The sequence below is a fragment of the Gymnoscopelus braueri genome, assembly GCF_963280865.1.
Source record: "Gymnoscopelus braueri genome assembly, chromosome: 11".
Taxonomy (NCBI): domain Eukaryota; kingdom Metazoa; phylum Chordata; class Actinopteri; order Myctophiformes; family Myctophidae; genus Gymnoscopelus; species Gymnoscopelus braueri.
The window spans coordinates 12,799,415-12,825,191 of NC_137613.1; the positions used below are offsets into that span (position 1 = coordinate 12,799,415).

Below are 25,777 nucleotides of genomic sequence, written 5' to 3' on the forward strand. Positions count from 1 at the left end.
TGGATGTATTTTACAGTACTTTTGTACTTTTGATTACTAACTTTCTGGAGGAATGTTGATGCTCCATCTCCTGATTGGTAGCTTGGGGCCTGCTGTAGAGGTAAACCCACTCTCTATAAGACAAGACAACTATTTATCATCTTACTAATGTTGACGACACACATAAAGGAAATATATTTCAGATTACTGACCAGTCTTTTTGTCTGACTCAGTCCTCATTTTCTCTAATTCAGTCATATCATGATGACAGATCTGCTGAGCTGCAATGACAGGTTGAACATATACAGTATTTATGTTTTTATGAACCACTGAAATAATAATCTAGAGAGGTAATCTAATGAGGTTTTACATTTTTATAATCCAATTAAGGAAATATATTTCATTTTACTGACCAGTCTTTTGGTCTGACTCAGTCCTCAGTTTCTCTAATTCAGTCTTCAGATCACAGATCTGCTGAGCTGCAATGTTAAAGATATACTTATTTTATTAAATAGTATTCATTATATAATAATAATAATCAAGAGAGATGAAGTATTTTTTTAATAATCCATTTCTCACCAAGCTGTTTGTTTTCAGTGATGACATCATCCCATTGCTTTTTCATCGTCTTCAGCTCTTCATCTTTCTGATTCAATTCTTGGTCTCTTTCTGTCAGTAGTTTATTACTTTCATCCAATTCTTGGCCTTTTTCTGTCAGTAGTTTATTATTTTCATCCAATTCTTGGCCTTTTTTTGTCAGTAGTTTATTACTTTCACCCAATTCTTGGCCTTTTTCTGTCAGTAGTTTATTACTTTCATCCAATTCTTGGCCTTTTTCTGTCAGTAGTTTATTACTGTCATCCAATTTCTGGCCTTTTTTTGTCAGTAGTTTATTACTGTCATCCAATTCTTGGCATTTTTTTGTCAGTAGTTTATTACTTTCATCCAATTCTTGGCCTTTTTCTGTCAGTAGTTTATTACTTTCATCCAATTCTTGGCCTTTTTCTGTCAGTAGTTTATTACTTTCATCCAATTCTTGACCTTTTTCTGTCAGTAGTTTATTACTTTCATCCAATTCTTGACCTTTTTTTGTCAGTAGTTTATTACTTTCATCCAATTCTTGGCCTTTTTCTGTCAGGAGTTTATTACTTTCATCCAATTCTTGACCTTTTTCTGTCAGTAGTTTATTACTTTCATCCAATTCTTGGCCTTTTTCTGTCAGTAGTTTATTGCTGTCATCCAATTCTTGGCCTTTTTTTGTCAGTAGTTTATTACTGTCATCCAATTCTTGGCCTTTTTTTGTCAGTAGGTTATTACTTTCATCCAATTCTTGGCCTTTTTTTGTCAGTAGGTTATTACTTTCATCCAATTCTTGGCCTTTGTTTGTCAGTAGGTTATTACTTTCATCCAATTCTTGGCCTTTTTTTGTCAGTAGTTTATTACTTTCATCCAATTCTTGGCCTTTTTTTGTCAGTAGGTTATTACTTTCATCCAATTCTTGGCCTTTTTCTGTCAGTAGTTTATTTCTTTCCTCCAGTTCTGTCCGTAGGACCTGCAGATCTACAGAACAAATACATTTAGATGAACCACAGACATTGTAACGTGTGTGTGCGTGTATGTGTATGTGTGTGTGCGTGTGTGCGTGTGTGTGTGTGCGCGCGTGCGTGTGTGTGTGTGTGTGTGTGTGCGCGCGCGTGCGTGCGTGTGTGCTTGTATTACTCTACTTGTGAGGGCCAAACATCCCCACAAGTATAGTATAGTATGATAAATATACATTGTGAGGACCATTTTCCAGGTTCTCACAGGAGAAATGGTTGTTTTATGGTTAGAAAAGATTTTTTAGAGAAAAGGCTTACAATTAGGAAAATATTATAGGTTGGGTTAAAGGTTAGGATTAGACATTTAGAGGTTACGTTTAGGGGTTAGGATTTAAACTTAATTGCACGCCGGTGTCGTGCACTGAAAATATTAGATCTAAAAACTCATGGTGTGTCTGTAGATCTGATATTTTCGGCTTTGTGGTAAAAATCATTGTCCTAAAACCTTTATTGTCCTCACAAGCATATAATACAAACGTGTGTGTGTGTGTGTGTGTGTGTGTGTGTGTGTGTGTGTGTGTGTGTGTGTGTGTGTGTGTGTGTGTGTGTGTGTGTGTGTGTGTGTGTGTGTGTGTGTAATATTGTTTCATTGATAAATGTACAGTATAATAAAGTTTAATGTATAGTTTTCGTTAAGTCTATTATCCTACTTACCAAACACATGAGCTGAATTCAGTCTTCTATTCTTCTGCTCTGCTGTCTCCTTGCTGAGATAAGCTTCAGCTTCAGCTTTAGCTAGACCTACATAAAGAGAGTTCAACTGTGTTTTAATAACAACTCTTCATCAAGTTATACTGACTGGATAATACATACATTTAACATTAAATCAACTTCAGTCTTGAACACATGTACATGAAGAAGAACAGGCATGCAAGAATCTGAACACATCAGATAAAAACAGACTTTGTATACCTATTGTAAATGTTATTATGTTATAGTATTATATACATTACTATTATGTAAATATAAGCTGAATTACTGATTTGTGTGAATAATTATGTCACTCTCCTCCCAATTGTTCTGGGCTGAGAGTTCAAGATAACTCAACTAAATAAATAAATACAGAAGTGCCACAATGTTAATTTACATCTAATTGTAGGATGGGAAACGATTTAAGCAGCCATACCTGCCTGAGTCAAACTAATTGGACTCAGAGCTATAGGTGTAACTAAGGATAAATCAGTCATCTCCACCAACATTCAGAGAGCCACAGACAGAAGTTACCATCTGCTCTCCCCTGTAACAGATGTTTAGTTTCCTTGTGGCTTTGTACCACAGTACAGTAAACACCAAAGGCACAGCCAGCAGCATGTATCTCCGCGAAAGTATTCAAAATATTGGAAGGGGTCCTTGGGGCCAAAAAGCACCGTTTATTCACACTGGGTGAGTGGCTGTTTTTTTTTTACACATACTTTCATTTTCTGTTAGATAAACACCGACTTCATAGAAGATTGTGATATCTGATCATGCCTGTGACCTTTGAACTCTCTCTTGCAAGACAATTTAACCAATCCAGATCCCATTGGCCTTGATTCTCAACTTTGTATCAGGTCAGATACATTTCTTCATAACACTAATGTCACACCAGGTGTTTCAGCCTATGACATATTGTTTACATCTTCTATTAGAGGACAAATTATTTAAATTAATTATTTAAAGAGATTTAAATCTCTTAATTCTCAAGGTTATTTGATACACTGGTTGGTTGAATAACAATCAGAATATATGTTATTAAAATGCAATCATACACTATCTGAGTCAGTTATTCAGCTCATGCAATTAGTACAGTATGTCTCATCTAACTAACCTGCCTATAACACCTACCTGGTTCCTTTCATCCAGATACAAATGTCTACTATTTCTGCAGACTAAAGACAATTTTTAGAGAACCCAATTTCAGAAGCAGAACTTATTATAGACATTAGTACAATGCAGAGCTGGTCAGATGGTCAATGGTGTGGCAAGTGGGGCGTGGCAACAGACTTTTTGAATTGTCAGGACCAGAGAAGGGTTCATATCTGGTGCAGTGATGAGATGGGTTGGGATTATGCTGAATATTGTCTATGGGTGTGTTGCAGGTGGATTCAATCATGGTCAATCAAATGATCACTTTTTATTACAGTGCATTGTGCATTTACACAGTGTCATGGAAGAAGAGGCCTAGACATTTCTCCCAAGAGCAAACTGATGTAACATCAAATTTGCTTGGGGTTATAGATGTCTGGCGATGAGCCAAAGAGAAACTGTCAGTTAGTAATAATCTATCTAGTTGACCAATCTGTAAGACTTTTATGAAGGAGAAACCTATATGGATATATGCCTTCAATATACTGTGTGAGTCATGATGATGCAGTTTCGTTGGACAAATCTTTGACCTTGTTGACACCACAATTGCTGGATGCTGCTGATTTGCAAACAAACCCCTACTGCTCCTCTCCTTCCAGACCAGTGTACAGTGAATCCCCAAAACACCAAATACAGGCAGTGGGTAAGAACTCTGAGCCACTGCAAAATGAGAAATGGTTTATCTATTCATCCGAAGTCAGTGCAACTGTTGACAGTGCTCCTGCTCCAAAGTAGAGCCCTTAAACCCACCCTTACTCTATTGGAGTAATTTTTTTCTGCATCAGCCTCTCTTCTAACTTTGAATTCTTCCCTACCTGTTTCTTCAAAATCCACACTCTCTGTGGTTCCTGTTGTTCAGGCCACCTTTAGAATTTATACACAACTTCATAGACATTTCTGTATCAGACAATTCCACTGTAAATCACCCTTCATAATAATCCTTTGTTTCCTCTCTTACAACATGATGATGGGGTGTTTGATGTCAGTCAATCTGTTATTGAGAATGATAGAGTCCAAATAGTCATTGGTGTCACGTCCACACCCATCGAAGCACGCACACGCACACACGCGTCAGTTTCCACTGAGTAACCACAGTATGTATTGCCTCACTCATGCCACTATTCTCTGCCTGCTGATCAGACCAGTTTATCTCTAGTCTAGCTCGCTTCAGCCTGTTATTCGGAACCTGTATTTCTGCCTGTTTATGACCTCTGCCTGTATCTGGATTTTACCCTTATGAGACACGTTGTGAGCTCGTCGATCAACTATTTTCTGTGAAAGCTTTCCCCACGATAAGGATGCTGAGGTTTAAGTGGTTAAATAACCTAGACACAACATATAATTATTAAATAAATTAATCTGCTATCTCATAATTGTGTATGATAATCTGTCAATAATATAAATCAGCTTGGCTGTTAACTTAAATGACACTATTTTGTACTGTTTGGACCAGGACCGGACCCACGGACCACGGCTAGCCTTACCCCTCTTGGACCAGGCGCCATGCAGACTGCCACCTCAGAACTCTGACCCACGCTCCCCCTTTGACTATGTCTCTGCCTGGTCCCTTTGCCCCCGGTTGCTTCTCCCCCCCAGCCTTTGTTCAATAAAACCCGTAAACCTGTTTAAATAAATAATAATGTGAAAAGGTCTTGTAGGTTTTGTATTCAAACTAAAAACATTAGTAGGCTACAAGAGGTGATTTGGGAATCTCATGACCTTAAATGTTTTAGACCAGAAACAATATAAGATACAATGGCTGTTTATAAAAAAATATATTTTGTACATAAAGATGACAGATTATTATTATTAATTTAATTGTTAACTACTTAAACTCTATGGTTGGTTAAAACTGCAAACATTAGTACAAGAGGTGATTTGGGAAGCTCATGACCTTAATAATAACTTATATTTGTATTCATAAGCAAATTACACCATCCTTGTAATAAAATGTTAGACTTGAAACATCAAGCAATGTAAAATACAATGTTCATTCACTGTGAAGACTTATTAGATCCATTCAATTTGTATTCTATTATCATGAGAACGTGATATTAATATGAAAACACATCAGAGAACATGAAGTAGAATATGTTTGATACTCACCAGGAGCTTCATATTCATAATGCATAAAAAGAAAAAGAAAAACACATTTGTTTAGAAAACTGATATTTTATACATAAAGATGAACGAGTGTTTTCTTATAAGTTGTTAAATAACCTGGAATAAGAAATGTAATTATTAAATAAATGAGTCTGTGAGGTTGTACATCAGCTATTTTTAATGAAGATATTTGGTATAGAGGGGAAAAGTGATCCAAGTACAGAGTTAACTCAGGTCTGTTTCACTAAGTATAGAGGGTTTCATTGGTTAAGACTCCTTCAGTTTGTATTCGGCTGATGATAAGATGACAGAATATTATTATTATTTCCATTGTTTAACTATTTTAACCCTATATGGTTGACCGGGGTCTCTCAGGGCTCTATACTAGTGTCTTTTCTGTTTTCTGTGTGGAAAGCTTTCTCTGAAAATAGCTGATCGACAAGCTCACAAGGCGTCACAGTAGGTAGGACACTTTGTGAGCTTGTCTATCAGCTATTTTCTGTGAAAGCCTTCCCCGCAATAAGGATTCTGGGGTTGAAGTGGTTAAATAACCTATAGACACAACATAGAATTATTAAATAAATTAATCTGCTATCTCATAATTGTGTATGATAATCTGTCAATAATATGAATCAGTTTGGCTGTTAACTTAAATGACACTATTGTGTACTGCAGTGGTTCTCAACCTGTGGGTCAGGACCCCCAGGGGGTCCCCACATTATTTTGGGGGGTCCCCAGATGATTAGCTTAATGTGCAACATTGTTTTCTCACTCAACAGTAAACAAACCAACATACAGTATAAGAGTATACAGGGTATCTGCACATTTCTAAAGTGACAATTTAAGGACTTTTAATACCTTTTTAATACCTCTAAAATGAAAATGGAAAAGAGACCATTAGGCTAAAGTGTGAAAAGTAATCAACAAACTGTTCTATTAAACATAAAGGCCAAATTGTCAAATATTACCACAGAAAGAGGCAAACATTGTGGAAATAGACGATCTACATGCTCACAACGCAAGGCATTGTGAGCTTGTAGATCAGCTATTTTCACAATATTTATCTGTGGAACCGAGTCAATTAAAATTGAATGCCTCAACTCCTACAATTCCAAGAGCGTGTCAGGGTGGGGGGTCACCATTTCAAATATGATTATTTTGGGGGGTCCCCAGTTCAAATATGATTATTTTGGGGGGTCCCAGTTCAAATTTGATTCTTTTGGGGGGTCGTGGCCTGAAAAGGTCGAGAACCACTGTTGTAGAGTATTGTAGTGTTATGGTATGCAGTAAGGTCTGCTACTGTAATGTAAGTACTGTACTTAAGTACAATTGTGAGGTATTTGTACTTTACTTGAGTATTTCCAATTTCCAATACTTTAACTTCTACTCCACTACATTTCGGATCCAAATATTGTACTTTTACTCCACTACATTTATTTGAAAACTTAAGTTACTAGTTACTTTGTAGATTTAGATTATTATTACAAAACTTACATTAAGCACTTCAGCCCAAATACATTTCGGTGATAGCTGATCTACAAGCTCACAATGCGTTGCATAGCGAAGAATTGTGAGCTTGTAGATCTGCTATTTTCAAAAGATTGTTATACATTTGAATATTTTAAATGGGACATTCTGCATAATTAGTACTTATACTTTAAGTATATTTTGATGCCAATACTTTTGTACTTTTGCTCAAGTAAATTGTGAATTCAAGACTTTTACTTTTAACAGAGTATTTCTAAAATAGTGCAGTATTGATTTTACTTAAGTAAAAAACTTTGAGTTCTTTTTCCACCACTGCCTTCAACACATCCTGTGTAAGAAGACATGCTCTATTAGCTCTGTGGTAAAAATGTCAGCACTTGTGCAGGTGACCTGGGTTTGAATCTCAGGTAAGACATGAAAGTTACAGAGTGCAGCTTTAATGTATCCTTTAACATGATTGGATGACTTGTCATCAATGAAGTCATCATCAGGTGTGAACTGGAGCCAAATCACACTGTGATCATTATGTTTATGATCAAAATGCCTCAAATCAAATCAGAAAGACCAATAAGCTATCAGAAAGTGACTATATGGAAAATAATGAAGACTTAGATTACAGTAAACACTTATAGCCATTATATGAAAGCACAGTATAATTTACACATGGAGAGATAAACATGATTACATAATTATATATACATATCGTTGCTGTCGGGCAGAAACCTTGTATCTCCATATTTTAACTTTTATGTTTGTTTGTTATTTTGTCACTGAATGCCTTATTGCATCATACTACAATGTCACACAACAATTGCAAAAATAGCCGATCTACAGGCTCACAACGTGTCGCACTGTGATGCATTGTGAGCTTGCAGATCAAATATATTTGCTAGTTTAGAAATTTGTGAAAGTGGTTAAGTTTGGGGTTTTACAAATATTTGATGAATAGTATTAACAATAGGTTGTGACTAAATAATAACTACATTAGATCCTTTATAACACAGTCATGTTCTTTTTTTTCCATTTCCTGAAAAGTAACGGTTTTTGACATACAAGGTTTCCACCTGACATCTACAAGCTCAAAGCGCAGCACTCGGTGCCGTGCTATGAACTTGTATATCTGCTATTTTTGAATAGCCAAAGAAATCTGAAAGTGACACGGATGCGTTCCCGGTCTTAATGGGTTACGGGAGAAAACATGTTAGTACAATATGTAAACACATAGGATGGATCGTGATGGGTTAAACATGATTACATAATTATAGATACATATCGTTGCTGACGGGCAGAAACCTTGTATCCCCGTATTTTAACTTTTATGTTTGTTATTTCGCAACTGAATGCCTTACTGCATCATACTACAATGTCACACAACAATTGCAAAAATAGCCGATCTACAAGCTCACAACGAGTCGCACCGTGGCGCGTTGTGAGCTTGCAGATCGGCTATTCTTGCTAGTTTAAAAAATTGTGAAAGTGGTTAAGTTTGGGGTTTTATAAATATTTGATGAAGAGTATTAACAATAGCTTGTGACTAAATAATAACTACATTAGATCCTTTAGAACACAGTCATGTTCTTTTTTTCCCATTTTTGGACATAAAAGGTTTCCACCTGACAGCTACAATATCACCTTAATGATAATTAACGATGTGAGTTTGTACATCGGCTATTTTTAATGAAGATATTTGGTATAGAGGGGAAAGTGGTCCAAGTACAGAAATGACTCAGGTCTGTTTCACTAAGTATAGAGGGTTTCATTGGTTAAGACTCTTTCAGTTTGTATTCTGCTATGGTGAAAACTTGATGTCAATCTGAAAACACATTGGAGGCCATGAAGTAGAATTGATGTAATACTCACGTCCCCCTAGTTCACGTTCACATTCATCATTCATGTAAAGAGAAAACACATGGTTTGAATGGTTAGAAAACTTCACAAACAGAAAGATTACTAATAATTAGCAAATTGTTAAGGAACCTGAAATATGGAATGCAATAATAGAATGGGTTAAATTAATCGACAATCTCGATTATTTTACAAAGTAATATCTTGCTTCATTAATCATAATGATTCAGCATTCTAATTACAACATTCTAATTTCATTTGTGAAGTGACTAAATGTCAGCTTAGAGATACAATTCTACACTATAGTATATATTAAGAGTGAAACATTTTCATCTGCTATGACAGATTGGTTTATTGTAAAATGATCAGTTTCATAGTGAAAAAGAAAGCGTTCAGTACTTGAATCAATCTATTGTCTGATGTCAAGATTATTTGCTATTCACGTCAACTGTTTCTGCAGTCCATGCCATTTATTATTAACCAGCCTTGTGGGCACCAACTTGTCATATTTTTAATGTTTGCACAAAACGTTCACCTCCACACTACTCAGGAATCAACTTTATCCTCCATAATAATCTTCTGATTCATTCATTTAATCTTCCTCAGTATGCCATCATTTATATCTGGTATTAACATGCATTCTGTATCTGTATATGTTAACCCTTTAAGACCGGGAACGCATCTCTGTCATTTTAAGATTGTTTTGGCTATTCAAAAATAGCAGATATACAAGCTCATAGTGCGGCACCGAGTGCCGCGCTATGAGCTTGTAGATCTGCTATTTTTGAAAAACGTTTGAACATTTGTGCAAATCTTTGAATATGTATTTTTTTTAAGCGAACATTTTTAACTCTGTTACAACTTCTGGGGGTCCCTGGAACAAAATATTTTGAGGTGGGGGTCCACGGCCAAATACATATCATTTTGGGTGGTCCTTGACATGAAAAAGTTGGGGAACCACTGATATTATAGCAAAATACGTTCAAAGATTTGAGATAAAAATGTTTGCTTTAAAAACATATATATTCAAAGATTTGCACACATTTTCCAAAAAATGTGGCAGATCTACAAATGTGGCAGATCTACAAGCTCAAAGCGCAGCACTCGGTGCCGCGCTATGAACTTGTATATCTGCTATTTTTGAAAAGCCAAAGAAATCTGAAAGTGACACGGATGCGTTCCCGGTCTTAATGGGTCACGGGAGAAAACATGTTAGTGCAATATGTAAACACATAGGATGGATCGTGATGGGTTAAACATGATTACATAATTATATATACATATCGTTGCTGACGGGCAGAAACCTTGTATCTCCGTATTTTAACTTTCATGTTTGTTTGTTATTTCGCAACTGAATGCCTTACTGCATCATACTACAATGTCACACAACAATTGCAAAAATAGCCGATCTACAAGCTCACGACGAGTCGCACCGTGGCGCGTTGTGAGCTTGCAGATCGGCTATTCTTGCTAGTTTAATTTTTTTTGAAAGTGGTTAAGTTTGGGGTTTTATAAATATTTGATGAAGAGTATTAACAATAGCTTGTGACTAAATAATAACTATATTAGATCCTTTAGAACACAGTCATGTTCTTTTTTTTCCATTTCCTGAAAAGTAACAGTTTTGGACATACAAGGTTTCCACCTGACAGCTACAATATCACCTTAATGATAATTAACGATGTGAGTTTGTACATCGGCTATTTTTAATGAAGATATTTGGTATAGAGGGGAAAAGTGGTCCAAGTACAGAGTTAACTCAGGTCTGTTTCACTAAGTATAGAGGGTTTCATTGGTTAAGACTCCTTCAGTTTGTATTCTGCTATGGTGAAAACTTGATGTCAATCTGAAAACATATTGGAGGCCATGAAGTAGAATTGATTTAATACTCACTGATCCCTAGTTCACGTTCACATTCATCATTCATTAAAAGAGAAAACACATGGTTAGAATGGTTAGAAAACTGATACTTCACAAACAGAAAGATTATTAATAATTAGCAAATTGTTAAGGAACCTGAAATATGGAATGCAATAATAGAATGGGTTAAATTAATCGACTATCTCAATTGTTTTACAAAGTAATAGCTTGCTTCATTAATCATAATGATTCAGCATTCTAATTACAACATTCTAATTTCATTTGTGAAGTGACTAAATGTCAGCTTAGAGATACAATTCTACACTATAGTATATATTAAGAGTGAAACATTTGCATCTGCTATGACAGATTGGTTTATAGTAAAATGATCAGTTTCATAGTAAAAAGAAAGTGTTCAGTATTTGAATCAATCTATTGTCTGATGTCAAGATTATTTGCTATTCACGTCAACTGTTTCTGCAGTCCATGCCATTTATTATTAACCAGCCTTGTGGGCACCAACTTGTCATATTTTTAATGTTGCACAAAACGTTCACCTCCACACTACTCAGGAATCAAGTTTATCCTCCATAATAATCTTCTCATTCATTCATTTAATCTTCCTCAGTATGACATCATTTATATCTGGTATTAACATGCATTCTGTATCTGTATATGTTAACCCTTTAAGACCGGGAACGCATCCGTGTCATTTTAAGATTGTTTTGGCTATTCAAAAATAGCAGATATACAAGCTCATAGCGCGGCACCGAGTGCCGCGCTATGAGCTTGTAGATCTGCTATTTTTGAAAAACGTTTGAACATTTGTGAAAATCTTTGAATATGTATTTTTTTCAAGCGAAAAATTTTAACTCTGTTACAACTTCTGGGGGTCCCTGGAACAAAATATTTTGAGGTGGGGGTCCACGGGCAAATACATATCATTTTGGGTGGTCCTTGACATGAAAAAGTTGGGGAACCACTGATATTATAGCAAAATACGTTCAAAGATTTGAGATACAAATGTTTGCTTTAAAAACATATATATTCAAAGATTTGCACAAATTTTCCAAAAAAATGGCAGATCTACAAGCTCAAAGCGCAGCACTCGGTGCCGCGCTATGAACTTGTATATCTGCTATTTTTGAATAGCCAAAGAAATCTGAAAGTGACACGGATGCGTTCCCGGTCTTAATGGGTTACGGGAGAAAACATGTTAGTGCAATATGTAAACACATAGGATGGATCGTGATGGGTTAGACATGATTACATAATTATATATACATATCGTTGCTGTCGGGCAGAAACCTTGTATCTCCGTATTTTAACTTTTATGTTTGTTTGTTATTTCGCAACTGAATGCCTTACTGCATCATACTACAATGTCACACAACAATTGCAAAAATAGCCGATCTACAAGCTCACAACGAGTCGCACCGTGACGCGTTGTGAGCTTGCAGATCGGCTATTCTTGCTAGTTTAAAAAATTGTTAAAGTGGTTAAGTTTGGGGTTTTATAAATATTTGATGAAGAGTATTAACAATAGCTTGTGACTAAATAATAACTACATTAGATCCTTTAGAACACAGTCATGTTTTTTTTTTTTCATTTCCTGAAAAGTAACAGTTTTGGACATACAAGGTTTCCACCTGACATCTACAATATCACGGTTAATGATAATTAACGATGTGAGTTTGTACATCAGCTATTTTTAATGAAGATATTTGGTATAGAGGGGAAAAGTGGTCCAAGTACAGAGTTAACTCAGGTCTGTTTCACTAAGTATAGAGGGTTTCATTGGTTAAGACTCCTTCAGTTTGTATTCTGCTATGGTGAAAACTTGATGTCAATCTGAAAACATATTGGAGTTCATGAAGTAGAATTGATTTAATACTCACTGTATGCTAGTTCACATTCATCATTCATGAAAAGAGAAAACACATGGTTGGAATGGTTAGAAAACTGATACTTCACAAACATAAAGATTACTAATAATTAGCAAATTGTTAAGGAACCTGAAATATGGAATGCAAAAATAGAATGGATTAAATTAATCCACTATCTCAATTATTTTACAAAGTAATAGCTTGCTTCATTAATCATAATGATTCAGCATTCTAATTATAACATTCGAATTTAATTTGTGAAGTGACTAAATGTCAGCTTAGAGATACAATTCTACACTATAGTATAATATTAATAGTGAAACATTTTCATCTGCTATGACAGATTGGTTTGTAGTAAAATGATCAGTTGGGGAAAAAAAGTGTTCAGTACTTGAATCAATCTATTGTCTGATGTCAAGATGATTTGCTATTCATGTCAACTGTTTCTGCAGTCCATGCCATTTATTATTAACCAGCCTTGTGGGCACCAACTTGTCATATTTTTTATGTTTGCACAAAACGTTCACCTCCACACTACTCAGGAATCAACTTTATCCTCCATAATAATCTTATGATTCATTCATTTAATCTTCCTCAGTATGCCATCATTTATATCTGGTATTAACATGCATTCTGTATCTGTACAGTATATGTTAACCCTTTAAGACCGCGAACGCATCTGTGTCATTTTAAGATTTCTTTGGCTATTAAAAGATAGCAGATATACAAGCTCATAGCGCGGCACCGAGTGCTGCGGTATGAGCGCATGCAGCACTTGTGCAGGTGACCTGGGTTCAAATCTCAGGTAAGACATGAAAGTTACAGAATGCAGCTTTAATGTATCCTTTAATATGATTGGATGACTTGTCATCAATGAAGTCATCATCAGGTGCACACATGCTTGTATCATAAGCATGTGTGCACACGCGTGTGTGTGCATGCACACACATGCACACGCGCACACGCACACATGTGTGTCGTCGTGGACACTGGATAGTAACCATAGACTGTAACCCATGAAAAGATCTATTCTCCCCCTATCGGTTCACAACTCGGACGGCGCTGATTCGACTAGCAGACCTTCGGCCGGTCGGCGCGGGCACTCGCGCCTGGAGGCCCGAGGGCAGTGGCGGAGCGTCCAGGGAGGCCAGGGAGGCCAGGGAGGCGGCCGCCTCCGGGCCCGCGACCCAGGAGGGCCCAGGCCGTCAGAAAATAAATCGGTAAAATCAGGCAAAAATAAGAATTAAACAACATAACCCTAACCTAACCCTACCCTAACCCTAAAACCGAAATAAAGTGACAAAAAGCCCCCCAAAAAGTGACCGAGTCCGCGGAAAACCCGCAAAATTTTGCGCGCGCGCTTCGCGCGGGATGTGCACCCACGCGCAGGGGGGGCCTGATCACTGCGCTGTTCAGTTGTTCCGCCACTGCCCGAGGGCGCGCCTCCTCGGCCTCAAGCTCTGCTAAGTCGGCGTGCCTCCGTCATGGACAATAACTATTATCACGTGTGCGTGTGAACGCGTGTTCAGCGTTCCCCTAGCGTAGCTTCCTGCCTGGTTGCTATGTGGGGGGGATAACAAAAGCCAGGACGGCCTCGCATCAAAGCCCCGCCTCCTCCTCCTCCTCCTCCTGGCACCGCCTTGTATCAAAGCCCCGCTTCGCGCCTCCTCCTCCTCCTCCTCCTCCTCCTCCTCGCCTCGTATCAAAGCCCCACCTCGCGCCTCCTCCTCCTCCTCGCGAGCCTCGCGTAAAAAACCCTGTCTCGAAAAGCCCCGCCTCGCGCCGAAGCCCCGCGCCTAAAAGAGAGCGCTCCTCTTTCAATTTCCCTGGAATGCCAATTTCCCTGTGACATATATACATATCGTTGCTGTCAGGCAGAAACCTTGTATCTCCGTATTTGAACTCTTCTATTTGTTTGTTATTTCATAACTGAATGCCTTACTGCATCATGCTTCAATGTCACACAACAATTGCAAATATAGCCGATCTACAAGCTCACAACGTGTCGCACCGTGACACGTTGTGAGCTTGCAGATCAGCTATTCTTGCAAATTAAAAAAAAATTAAAAGTGGTTAAGTTTGGGGTTACATAAATATTTGATGAAGAGTATTAACAATAGATTGTGACTAAATAATAACTACATTAGATCCTTTAGAACACAGTCATGTTCTTTTTTTCCATTTCCTGAAAAGTAACAGTTTTGGACATACAAGGTTTCCACCTGACATCTACAATATCACGGTTAATGATAATTAACGATGTGAGTTTGTACATCGGCTATTTTTAATGAAGATATTTGGTATAGAGGGGAAAAGTGGTCCAAGTACAGAGTTAACTCAGGTCTGTTTCATTGGTTAAGACTCCTTCAGTTTGTATTCTGCTATGGTGAAAACTTGATGTCAATCTGAAAACACATTGGAGGCCATGAAGTAGAATTGATTTAATACTCACATCGCGCTAGTTCACGTTCACATTCATCATTCATGAAAAGAGAAAACACATGGTTGGAATGGTTAGAAAACTGATACTTCACAAACAGAAAGATTACTAATAATTAGCAAATTGTTAAGGAACCTGAAATATGGAATGCAATAATAGAATGGGTTAAATGAATCGACTATCTCAATTATTTTACAAAGTAATATCTTGCTTCATTAATCATAATGATTCAGCATTCTAATTACAACATTCTAATTTCATTTGTGAAGTGACTAAATGTCAGCTTAGAGATACAATTCTACACTATAGTATATATTAAGAGTGAAACATTTGCATCTGCTATGACAGATTGGTTTATAGTAAAATGATCAGTTTCATAGTAAAAAGAAAGTGTTCAGTACTTGAATCAATCTATTGTCTGATGTCAAGATTATTTGCTATTCATGTCAACTGTTTCTGCAGTCCATGCCATTAATTATTAACCAGCCTTGTGGGCACCAACTTGTCATATTTTTTATGTTTTTGTTTGCACAAAACGTTCACCTCCACACTACTCAGGAATCAAGTTTATCCTCCATAATAATCTTCTGATTTATTCATTTAATCTTCCTCAGTATGTCATCATTTATATCTGGTATTAACATGCATTCTGTATCTGTATATGTTAACCCTTTAAGACCGGGAACGCATCTGTGTCATTTTAAGATTTCTTTGGCTTTTCAAAAATAGCAGATATACAAGCTCATAGTGCGGCACAGAGTGCCGCGCTATGAACTTGTCGATCTACTATTTATGAAAAAAAGTATCTAACTAGTTATTTTGCAGATTTTGCTTGTTGCTTGTTTCCAGATTCTGGCAACACGAGTTGCCAGGTTCTGGAAGAAACAAGCAACCAGTGTTAAATCGTTCGCCATTGACGGCAGCCTCGCAGATAGTTTCAACGCATGTTTGACTATCATGAGACTCTACTATCAATACTAGTAGAGAAAAAAACTACTTTGCGTCGGTTATAATAGACGAATTTCCCTTACCCACGCGCTCCCATTATGACAACGGAGGGGGTTTAAAAAATGACGACAGGGGAATATATGGAAAAAAAGAACGCCACTTTTCACGTCGCTAGGTGAGTAACGAGACATCAAAGATAACACTTAATTTGTCCGGAATTCTCCTTTAACCACTTAAGCTCTGTATACATTTTGGCCATTTGAAAATAGCCGATTTACAAGCTCACAATGCGTCGCATTGTGAGCTTGTAGATCTGCTATTTTCAAAATATATTTTATAAATTTGAAAAATTGAAATGGATCTTTCTGCATAATGAGTACTTTTACTTGTGGTACTTTAAGTACATTTTGAATTCCAGACTTTTATTTGTAATAGAATATTTCTACATTGCTGTATTGATACTTTTACTTAAGTAAAGCAATTGAGTACTTTTTATACCACTGGATACATGGTTACATTCTGAGCTGAATCTATGTTCTGCCATGTAGACCTGTAAGCTACACTATGTAACTTTATTGGTGAATAAAATGTTATTTTGACCAATCTGTATGGTAGAGTATGTTAATACAATATAACTGGTGGTTATAAACACAATGGTGGTGGTTGTATTTGGTCTCCCTGCTCTTCTGTTGAGAAATGGTTAAGGTCTGACCTACTGGTAGACAAGTGGTACTGCATGAAGGTCAAAATTATATTTCTCTCCTGTGTAAGAAGACATGCTCTATTAGCTCTGTGGTAAAAATGTCAGCACTTGTGAAGGTGACCTGGGTTTGAATCTTGGGTAAAACATGAAAGTTACAGAGTGCAGCTTTAATGTATCCTTTAATATGATTGGATGACTTGTCATCAATGAGGTCATCATCAGGTGTGAACTGGAGCCAAATCACACTGTGATCATTATGTTTATGATCAAAATGTCTCAAATCAAATCAGAAAGACCAATAAGCTATCAGAAAGTGACTATATGGAAAATAATGAAGACTTAGATTACAGTAAACACTTATAGCCATTATATGAAAGCACAGTGTAATTTATACATGGAGAGATAAACATGATTACATAATTATATACATATCGTTGCTGTCGGGCAGAAACCTTGTATCTCCGTATTTTAACGTTTATGTTTGTTTGTTATTTCATAACTGAATGCCTTACTGCATCATACTACAATGTCACACAAGTGACACAACAATTGCAAAAATAGCCGATATACAAGCTCACAATGTGTCGCACAGTGACGCGTACGCGTTGTGAGCTTGTAGATTTGCTATTCTTGCTAGTTTAAAACATTTGGAAAGTGTCTAAGTTTGGGGTTTTATAAATATTTGATGAAGAGTATTAACAATAGCTTGTGAATAAATAATAACTACATTAGATCCTTTAGAACACAGTCATGTTCTTTTTTTTTCCATTTCCTGAACTGTAACAGTTTTGGACATTCAAGGTTTCCACCCGACATCTACAATATCACGGTTAATGATACTACACAGTGACAGTAGGTCACTTACTTGTACATAATCCCACAGCAATCTCCTCCTCCTGTTCCCCATGTTTGACCTGACAGATGTAAACTCCTTCATCTGTCTCTCTGTAGTCTCTCAGTGTCAGAGACACATTGCCTTTCTGCAGCTCCTGGATGTTCAGGGTCAATCTGCCCTCGTAGCCCCTCCCCTCTATCACCTGACCATTCTTATAAAGGTAAATACACTCTGACTCCTTAAACCACCTGATTGTCATGGAAGACACGCTGGTCTCAGGAGAGAGGTGACAGGGGAGGGTGGGATTATCACCTCTCCAAGCACAAGCAAGGCCTTCAGTGATGAGTTTAAAGTCACCTGGAGTGAAGAAAAGACACAGTTAGTGAAGAAAGAATTACTGTTCATTTAAATGTGACCATAATTAAGAAGACATGCAGTGATGTAGCTAACACTTTACAATGACACCCCCCAAAACACACACACACACACACACACACACACACACACACACACACACACACACACACACACACACACACACACACACACACACACACACACACACACACACACACACACACACACACACACACAGTTTGCCTTCTATATCTTCAATAATTAATTTCCAAAAGGATTCAACAGGTTATAAGGTCAAAGCAGATCTTTGCTACAAGGAACATAAACATAATTATGATCAAGGCAGAGTTTTGCTTTATCTAATTAAACACTGAATAGGACTGAAATGATTAGAACATCTGATAAGCTTCTGTCTTGGTCTTTATGACTTGAACCAAGTTATGTTATAGTTACTAATGGAGCTCAGCACCTTCTCATATCCTCACTGTCTGACAGAAACCTTGTATGTCCAAGTAGTTATTATTCAGTCACAAGCTCTTGTTAATACTTTATAAACACGTAACAGATCTACAAGTTCACGTTGTGAGCTTGTAGATCAGCTATTTTTTCTCTACCTTTGTGTGACACTGTAGTATGATGACGTAGGGCATTGATTTATGAAAAAACATAAAGAGTTTAAGTATAGAGATACGAGGTTTGTGACTCAACAGGGAGGATATATTAGTGGACGTTAGGGTGTTCATTTAATCCATTTGCCTAATGAAGACCTACATGGTCAAAACGTTGCCCTTATAATACACTTGTTATGGGAGCTTTAACCCATTAAGACCGGGAAAGCATCTGTCATTTTACATTTTAACCACTTTAACCATTTTCTTATACTTTGGCTATTCAAAAATAGCAGATCTACAAGCTTTTGAGCTACTGTATGAGCTTGTAGATCTGCTATTTTTCTGAAAAATCATGCACATTTGTGCAAATCTTTGAATATACATATTTTTAAAGTGAACATTTGTAACTCAAATCTTTGCTTCTGATGATTCTACAAATGTTTTCTAAATCCAATTGTGTTTTGTTGAAAAAGCGTATGTTGCTCTAATCAGTGGTTCTCAAACCTTTTTATGTCAAGGACATAAATGACATGTATTTGGCCACAGACCCCCATCTCAAAATATGTTCTTCCAGGGACCCCCAGAAGTAAAGATTTGAGTTAAAAATGTTTGCTTTAAAAATATATATATTCAAAGATTTGCACCAATTTTCACAATGTTTCAAAAATAGCAGATCTACAAGCTCATAGCGCGGCACTCGGTGCCGCGCTATGAGCTTAGATCTGCTATTTTTTCAATAGCCAAAGTATAAAATATGGATAAAGTGGTTACACAGATGCGTTCCTGGTCTTAATGGGTTAACTCAGTGTTTTCTTATTTATTATATTTGACCTCTCTTTGATTTCTGCCTTTTTATCTGACACCTGGCCTAAATACAGACACAAGCCTCAAAGCTGGCACAAGCAGACTGAAGAACACTTTCCTCCCCCAGGCTATAGAGCACCGAGGTCTGACGTCACTGCCAGTAGAGGGCCAGTAGAGGGCTCCAGGGTTCGTGGCTTTATTTTTTGTGTTGAAATCCCCATTGGAGAATCTTAGATCATGTCATATAAGAACTGTGTTCCAAACATAAACACACCACCCTGGCGTTTTTGTCAGGGAGGGGGGTGGCTTTGCATCGTTTATGATATTCATTCATATTTGATACAGCCTGTTTCTGGCAAAAATTGAATTAATTCTGCCTTAAAAGTCTTAAGAACTATTACTTCCGGGTCAGAAATCACTGTCCCCACACAGGGAATCTCATGGGAAATGTAGTCTTTGGGTTGTTTGACCACACACACACACACACACACACACACACACACACACACACACACACACACACACACACACACACACACACACACACACACACACACACACACACACACACACACACACACACACACACACACACACACACACACACACACACACACACACACACACACACACACAATCGGCTAACCCAAAGCATATTTTTTTGGATCAACAAAACATTTATTTTCAAGGCCTTTAACCCATTAAGACCGGGATAGAATCTGTTTATCATTTTTAGATTTCTTTGGCTATTAAAAAATAGTGCTACGCTATGAGCTTGTATATCTGCTATTTTTTAATAGCCATAGAAATCTTAAAAAACACAGGTCGTAATGGGTTAATGTAAGAAATGACAGATGAACTCCAGGGCTATTCATAAAACATCCAGGGCTATAATAGCACCGGACGCCCTCCCCCAACGACACCCATGCTGTTACATACAACAACATACAGTCATTGTGTTTATTTGTCTAATTGCCAAGCAGCATCTTAATCCAATGACCAATAACAGCGTGCTCACGTGAAGCCCCGCCCCTTGTCCTGAATCTCACCTGATCACCCAAGAGGAAGTAACACTGTTTTAGTAGTTTACTGGTAAGCAGTGGTGTAAAGTAACTAAGTACATTTATTCAAGTACTGTACTTTTTGCTTTACAGGAGTAATTCCAATTGTCTGATCTGACAAAAATAGCAGATCTACAATTGTCTGTATCTCTTCTTTGCTAGAGATGATTGTGTCATCGACTTTGACCTTGACTTCAAGGTCAAAGTCGATGACACAATCATCTCTAGCAAAGAAGAGATTACCTATTTGGGATGTATTCTTGACAAATACCTGACAGGTGAAAGCATGGCAAAAAAGGTGGTCAAAAGAGTAAACCAGAGAACCAGATTTATGGGCAGAGTTTCCTCTTTTGTCAACCCTCAGGCCCTCAGGACCCTCTCAGGGGCCCTGATTCAGCCCCTTTTTGACTATGCGTGCTCCTCTTGGTACTCCAACACCTCAGTTTCACTGAAGATATATGCTTCAAACCTCCCAAAACAAACTGATTCGACTACTTCTCGGACTGGGGCCCATGACCCACCTCTCTCCCACTCATTTTGCCAGCCTAGGCTGGCTAAGGGTGGAAGACAGGGTTAAACAACTAAAAATGGGACTGGTCTTCATAATTGTAAATGCAGATTTGCCCGGAATACCCCCTATACCCGCATATCTGTCTAAATACCTCCAAAAAGTTAGTGACACCCACAGACACAAAACTAGAGGGAGCGTAAACAACAATCTGGTACCACCCACCCATAAAACAAACATGGGCAAATTCTCCTTCTACAGCACGGCCACCAAGGTATGGAATAGTCTAACCCCATCCCTCAAAAAATGCAGTTCGCTGGGCTCATTTCTGGAGGCCAAAAGAGGAGGCAGTACCAGTTCCCCGGTAGACAGACGACCCCCCTCCCTTTTTTTGTATATATTTTTTGTTTTTTCACATGCATTTTTTCTTTTTTTTTGTTATTCTTCTCTGTATTTCTATGTTGATTTTGTCCTTGGAAATACCAAGGACCTCAACGGAAACAAGTCCGCAAGGATGGACTTTAGACAAAAGTATTATAAATGCAATTGTGATGTTTTACATTTTTGCCTAATACAAATTTCAATCAAAGTCTATACTTTTACTTCTACTCCATACATCTCAGAGGCAAATATTGTACTTTTACTCCACTACAATTATTTGACAACTTTAGTTACTAGTTACTTTGTAGATATACATTATTACATTATAAAACATACATTAACCACTTTAGCTCTTTTTTACAGTATACCTAGGCTTTTTGAAAATAGCCGATCTACAAGCTCACAACGCATCGCAGTGTGGCAAGTTGTGAGCTTGTAGATCTGCTATTTTCAAGCATTTTAGTACTTTTACTTTTGGTACTTTAAGTACATTTTGATACCAATACTTTTGTACTTTTACTCAAGTAAATTCTGAATTCCGGACTTTTACTTGTAACAGAGTACTTCTACATTGCAGTATTGATACTTTTACTTAAGTAAAACATTTGAGTACTTTTCCCACCACTGGTAGTAAATAGCTAGTTTTATTACCACCAGACACTACAATACACAAAGTATTAATACTCAGCAGCACTTAAGTCTCACTCGTACATGAAATAAAGAGGATTAGGTCAAATTCAACCTAGATGACGTCTTGTGGAAAAAAGACAGACACATGCTTTTACAGAGGTGGACAAAGTACTCAACCCAAGTACTTGAGTAAGAGTACAGATACTCCTGGTCGAATTTACTCCACTACAAGTAAAAGTATCTCAGTCAAAATGTTACTCAAGAGTAAATAGGTAATTGCTTTTAAATATACTTAAGTATTCAAAAGTACATGCCTTTAAAAATACTTAAAGTACAAGTAAAAGTAAAAGTCCTTCGAAGTCCTCGACTACCTCGAGCACTGTCCCGTCGGCAGTGGCAATGATGTCCTCTGTGTTAAATACTGATACTTTAGTTTTCTTGGCATAGAGCTTGAGGCAGATCCTCCTACACTCCATTTATACTGCCAGTAGTAGTTCCCTTACATTCTCTGCTGTGTCCGAGACTCAGGCAATATCATCTGCATAGTCGATGTCAGTAATCATGATGGGAGTTACTAGTCTTCCTCAGGACCAGTGTGAACCCCAGTGCCTCAAAAGATGATTATTTTCTCATGAGGAAATAACAGGAGTCACACATGAGTGACACGTCGCTGACAAAGCTGCACTCAGATCACATTCATTATATTCCAGTTCTTAATGTACTGGAAGGTGATAAAGAAAATCTATTTGGTATAAATTCTCAGATCCAGGGCCATAAACTGTGACCTTTTTGTCAAGATACAATAATATTCAGCTTCAAAGATTAGGACATGGAGCTAACTTTAAGCTGAGGCCATCTGTTCTAAAACATAAAGACAAATTAAATGCATAGAGTAACTGTCATGAAGGGCGTTTTGATTACAGTGATTACGCATATTTTTTCACCAGATCATAAGTAACATCTGGTGATATGACACAACCTTACACGCTCATTCTGCATGCATACAGTTGAAAACAGAACATTCTCTATGTTCAGTGTATGTTTGTGCAGAGACCTGCAGACATTGACGCCAATCCTGTGGGTGCCGGGTAGCCCGAGCACCCAAGGAGAAAGCCGAGCACAAACAGGGAATGTGTCGGGCGGATGACTATTGTGTGATGCTTTGTAACGTGCACAGGATGCACCCGCTCTGATACCATGTGTTATTGTGACAGATTTCTGTCATTCAAACTCTCTCCCTGTAATCTGCAAAATCCTTATTCCAGTTATGATTTCATCATCAGCCAATAATCAAATTGTATGACTTGAAATGTAGTTTCAAAAAAACTTTGCACACTTACTGGGACAGGTGCCTAGGAGCAGGCAGCCAGTGCATGAGGCAGAAAAGAATGGTGATCGCGCTCACTGTCTTCAATTATAGCAAAAAAGTATTTTATTGCGAGTACAATGTTTCCAACTGACATTCATCAGGTATTTGTATTTCTGATTAAGAGGTTAAAACTTGGTTGATGTGTGTGTGACGTGTTGTTGAGTACGGTAGTAGTAGGTGTTGTTTGCAAGGCATGTGGTTAGGTTGAAGTTTCAACATCTGTCATTTCCTCTGCTCTCATGAGAGCAGAGGATGTGGTCACAAAGAAGAAGCTGTTATCTGCAGTGTACCGGTTGTACCCACACGCACAACCGTTAATTCCATCATCATTTTTACAGTACATGCTTTTAAAAGTAAAAGTAGAGGTACATTTCTTAATTTCTATATCAATGAATTGCTGCAATGTTTTCACAATGAATGTATAGGACCTTGTAACTCTTGTTTTAGAGAAGTAACTCTCTGAAACCATCACCTGCACTGCATGCACTGTGCTTGTAGAACCACTACGTTATACAAAGCCTGCAGAAAACCCTCTAAAAACGAAAATAGAAATGACTGAGGAACCAGAACTAAATACTTTTACTCCTATACACCCATACAAGATGTAACAAAGAGGGGAGCGGAGGGGGAAGCCAGAAACACGGGTAGTGTGAGAGCAGAAAAGTAGCCATCCCTAACATTGCATTTTAGGGAAGAAAAAAATAAACAGCCAACCTAAAAGTACTCAGTACTTTACAGTTTTCCTAGAAATGTACTTGAGTAAAAGTAAAATATTTGTATTGGAAATGTACTCAAGTAAGAGTAATAAGTATTTTTTTTTTATCTAATACTCAAGTAAAGTACAGATCCTCAGATTCTGTACGTACAATACTCAAGTGCATTTACTCTGTTACTGTCCACCACTGTTCTTGTATGAATATATCTTTTCACTGTTTGTATATTACTTCTTGAAATGTGAACCACATATCTCCCTCCTTATATCAGGTGATCATGGTTCATCTATCAGGAAATACAAAAAATGTGTTGTGACTTACCATGACCCCTGGCCTTTGCCATGTCTCCTGTATAGAAGAAAAATAGCCAAATTACCACACCTAACATTCATCACATTTATCTGTACATAGTTTGGGATTTGTGAGCTGCAATATTCTTCATGAGAATGGAGATTACTTTTGTTGCTGTTGGTCACAAGTAACCAACAGTTCGTACCGACTGTTGTTTCCTGCTCACAAACCCTGAAACCTACAGTGGTTCTGCAGACAGATTTCTTCATCATTAAAGGTTGAAAAAGTGTTAAGATGCATAGAGTCATTCTTACAGTCACTCTTACCTTTCGCTGCTTGGCATACGCTTTAGACTTGAAAAACTAATTCATACAAATCCTCACACATTACTGACTCCTATACAACTAACCAGCGTGAACACAAGTGAAAGTATTTATGTCAGTTCCTCACGCCCGTATTGGCCGTTGGGGGGGGCGGGACAATCCCTGGTGGCCTGCCGTCTGATTGGCCTGCCTGGCCTGTCTGTCAAGCAATGGATAATATAGCCCAGAACAAACCTATAACACATGCACTCGTATTTCAATAAATGTAAACACCCTTATTTATTTGTGGTGAATGACCTGAATACTTTGCACTGTTTAGTTTACCCCACCTGAATAGCTTATGTGAGCATAATAAAGAATAGCAGAATAATACATTACATTACTATCCAAAATAACTGAGAAGTTAACCTACTTGAACCCTCTATTCTCAGTAAAAAACTGACCTCCATTTCTCGGACGCTTTTTTTTCTGTCAACACCACATATGTTTGGCTTATGTTCCCCCCATGTTGGGGTTAATGCTATTCATAATAATGTAATGGTGTTTTCATTTTGTCAAGGTGCACTAATGTTTTCATATTGCTGGATAATATTAATATCTTATATTGCACGTGTATAATGTTTTCATGTTGAATAGTGTACATTCCTCTGTCCTCACTTGTATAAATAGCTCTAGTCAAAGAACTACACATCCAGAAACTTCACTTCACTTTGTTGAAACTGCCCACCCACTTCGGATGCTGTCAATGCACTGAATGGGACATTATCACGTTTAATCAGACTATTGATTGGTCTAAGTAGGTGAGATACTGACCTACATATAAAGCGACACAGATGCTTTCCCGGATTTAATGGGCTCTCTCTCTCTCTCTCTCTCTGTATAATATACCATCTTGAACAAACTAAAATTCACATGATCAGGATCACATTTTGTGATTCTATGGGTCCTATAAAATAAAAACGTTTCCCCAATCAGACAGTATGCCATACTGTCTGATTGCATTGTTTTCAAGGCACTCTTTGCCTTTCAAGAATATTCAAGGTATTCAAGAGTACCATATGTCACTGCTATGTGCTAAATACTATAAATGCAAGCTTCAGCCATACACCATTGTGTATGTATGTATGTTTTGCAGTTTGACATTGGCAGTTGTTTGCAAAATGTGAAAAAGTAAATAATAAAAGTATGCTTTGGAAAAG

General features: G+C 37.5%; 1 protein-coding gene across 1 annotated transcript; it reads right to left on the reverse strand.

Moving 5' to 3' along the window:
• Positions 1–36: 36 nt before the first annotated feature.
• LOC308095453 (myelin-oligodendrocyte glycoprotein-like) lies at positions 37–24,624 on the reverse strand (the record flags this gene model as incomplete). The annotated part of the gene is made up of 6 exons (XM_080442512.1): positions 24,582–24,624; positions 24,286–24,312; positions 17,561–17,887; positions 2,232–2,318; positions 393–458; positions 37–113 (listed from the first exon to the last, which is right to left on the reverse strand). The coding sequence occupies exons 2-6, from the start codon at positions 24,305–24,307 to the stop codon at positions 37–39; spliced, it is 579 nt and encodes a 192-aa protein (XP_080298638.1). The 5' UTR covers positions 24,308–24,312; positions 24,582–24,624.
• Positions 24,625–25,777: the final 1,153 nt, after the last annotated feature.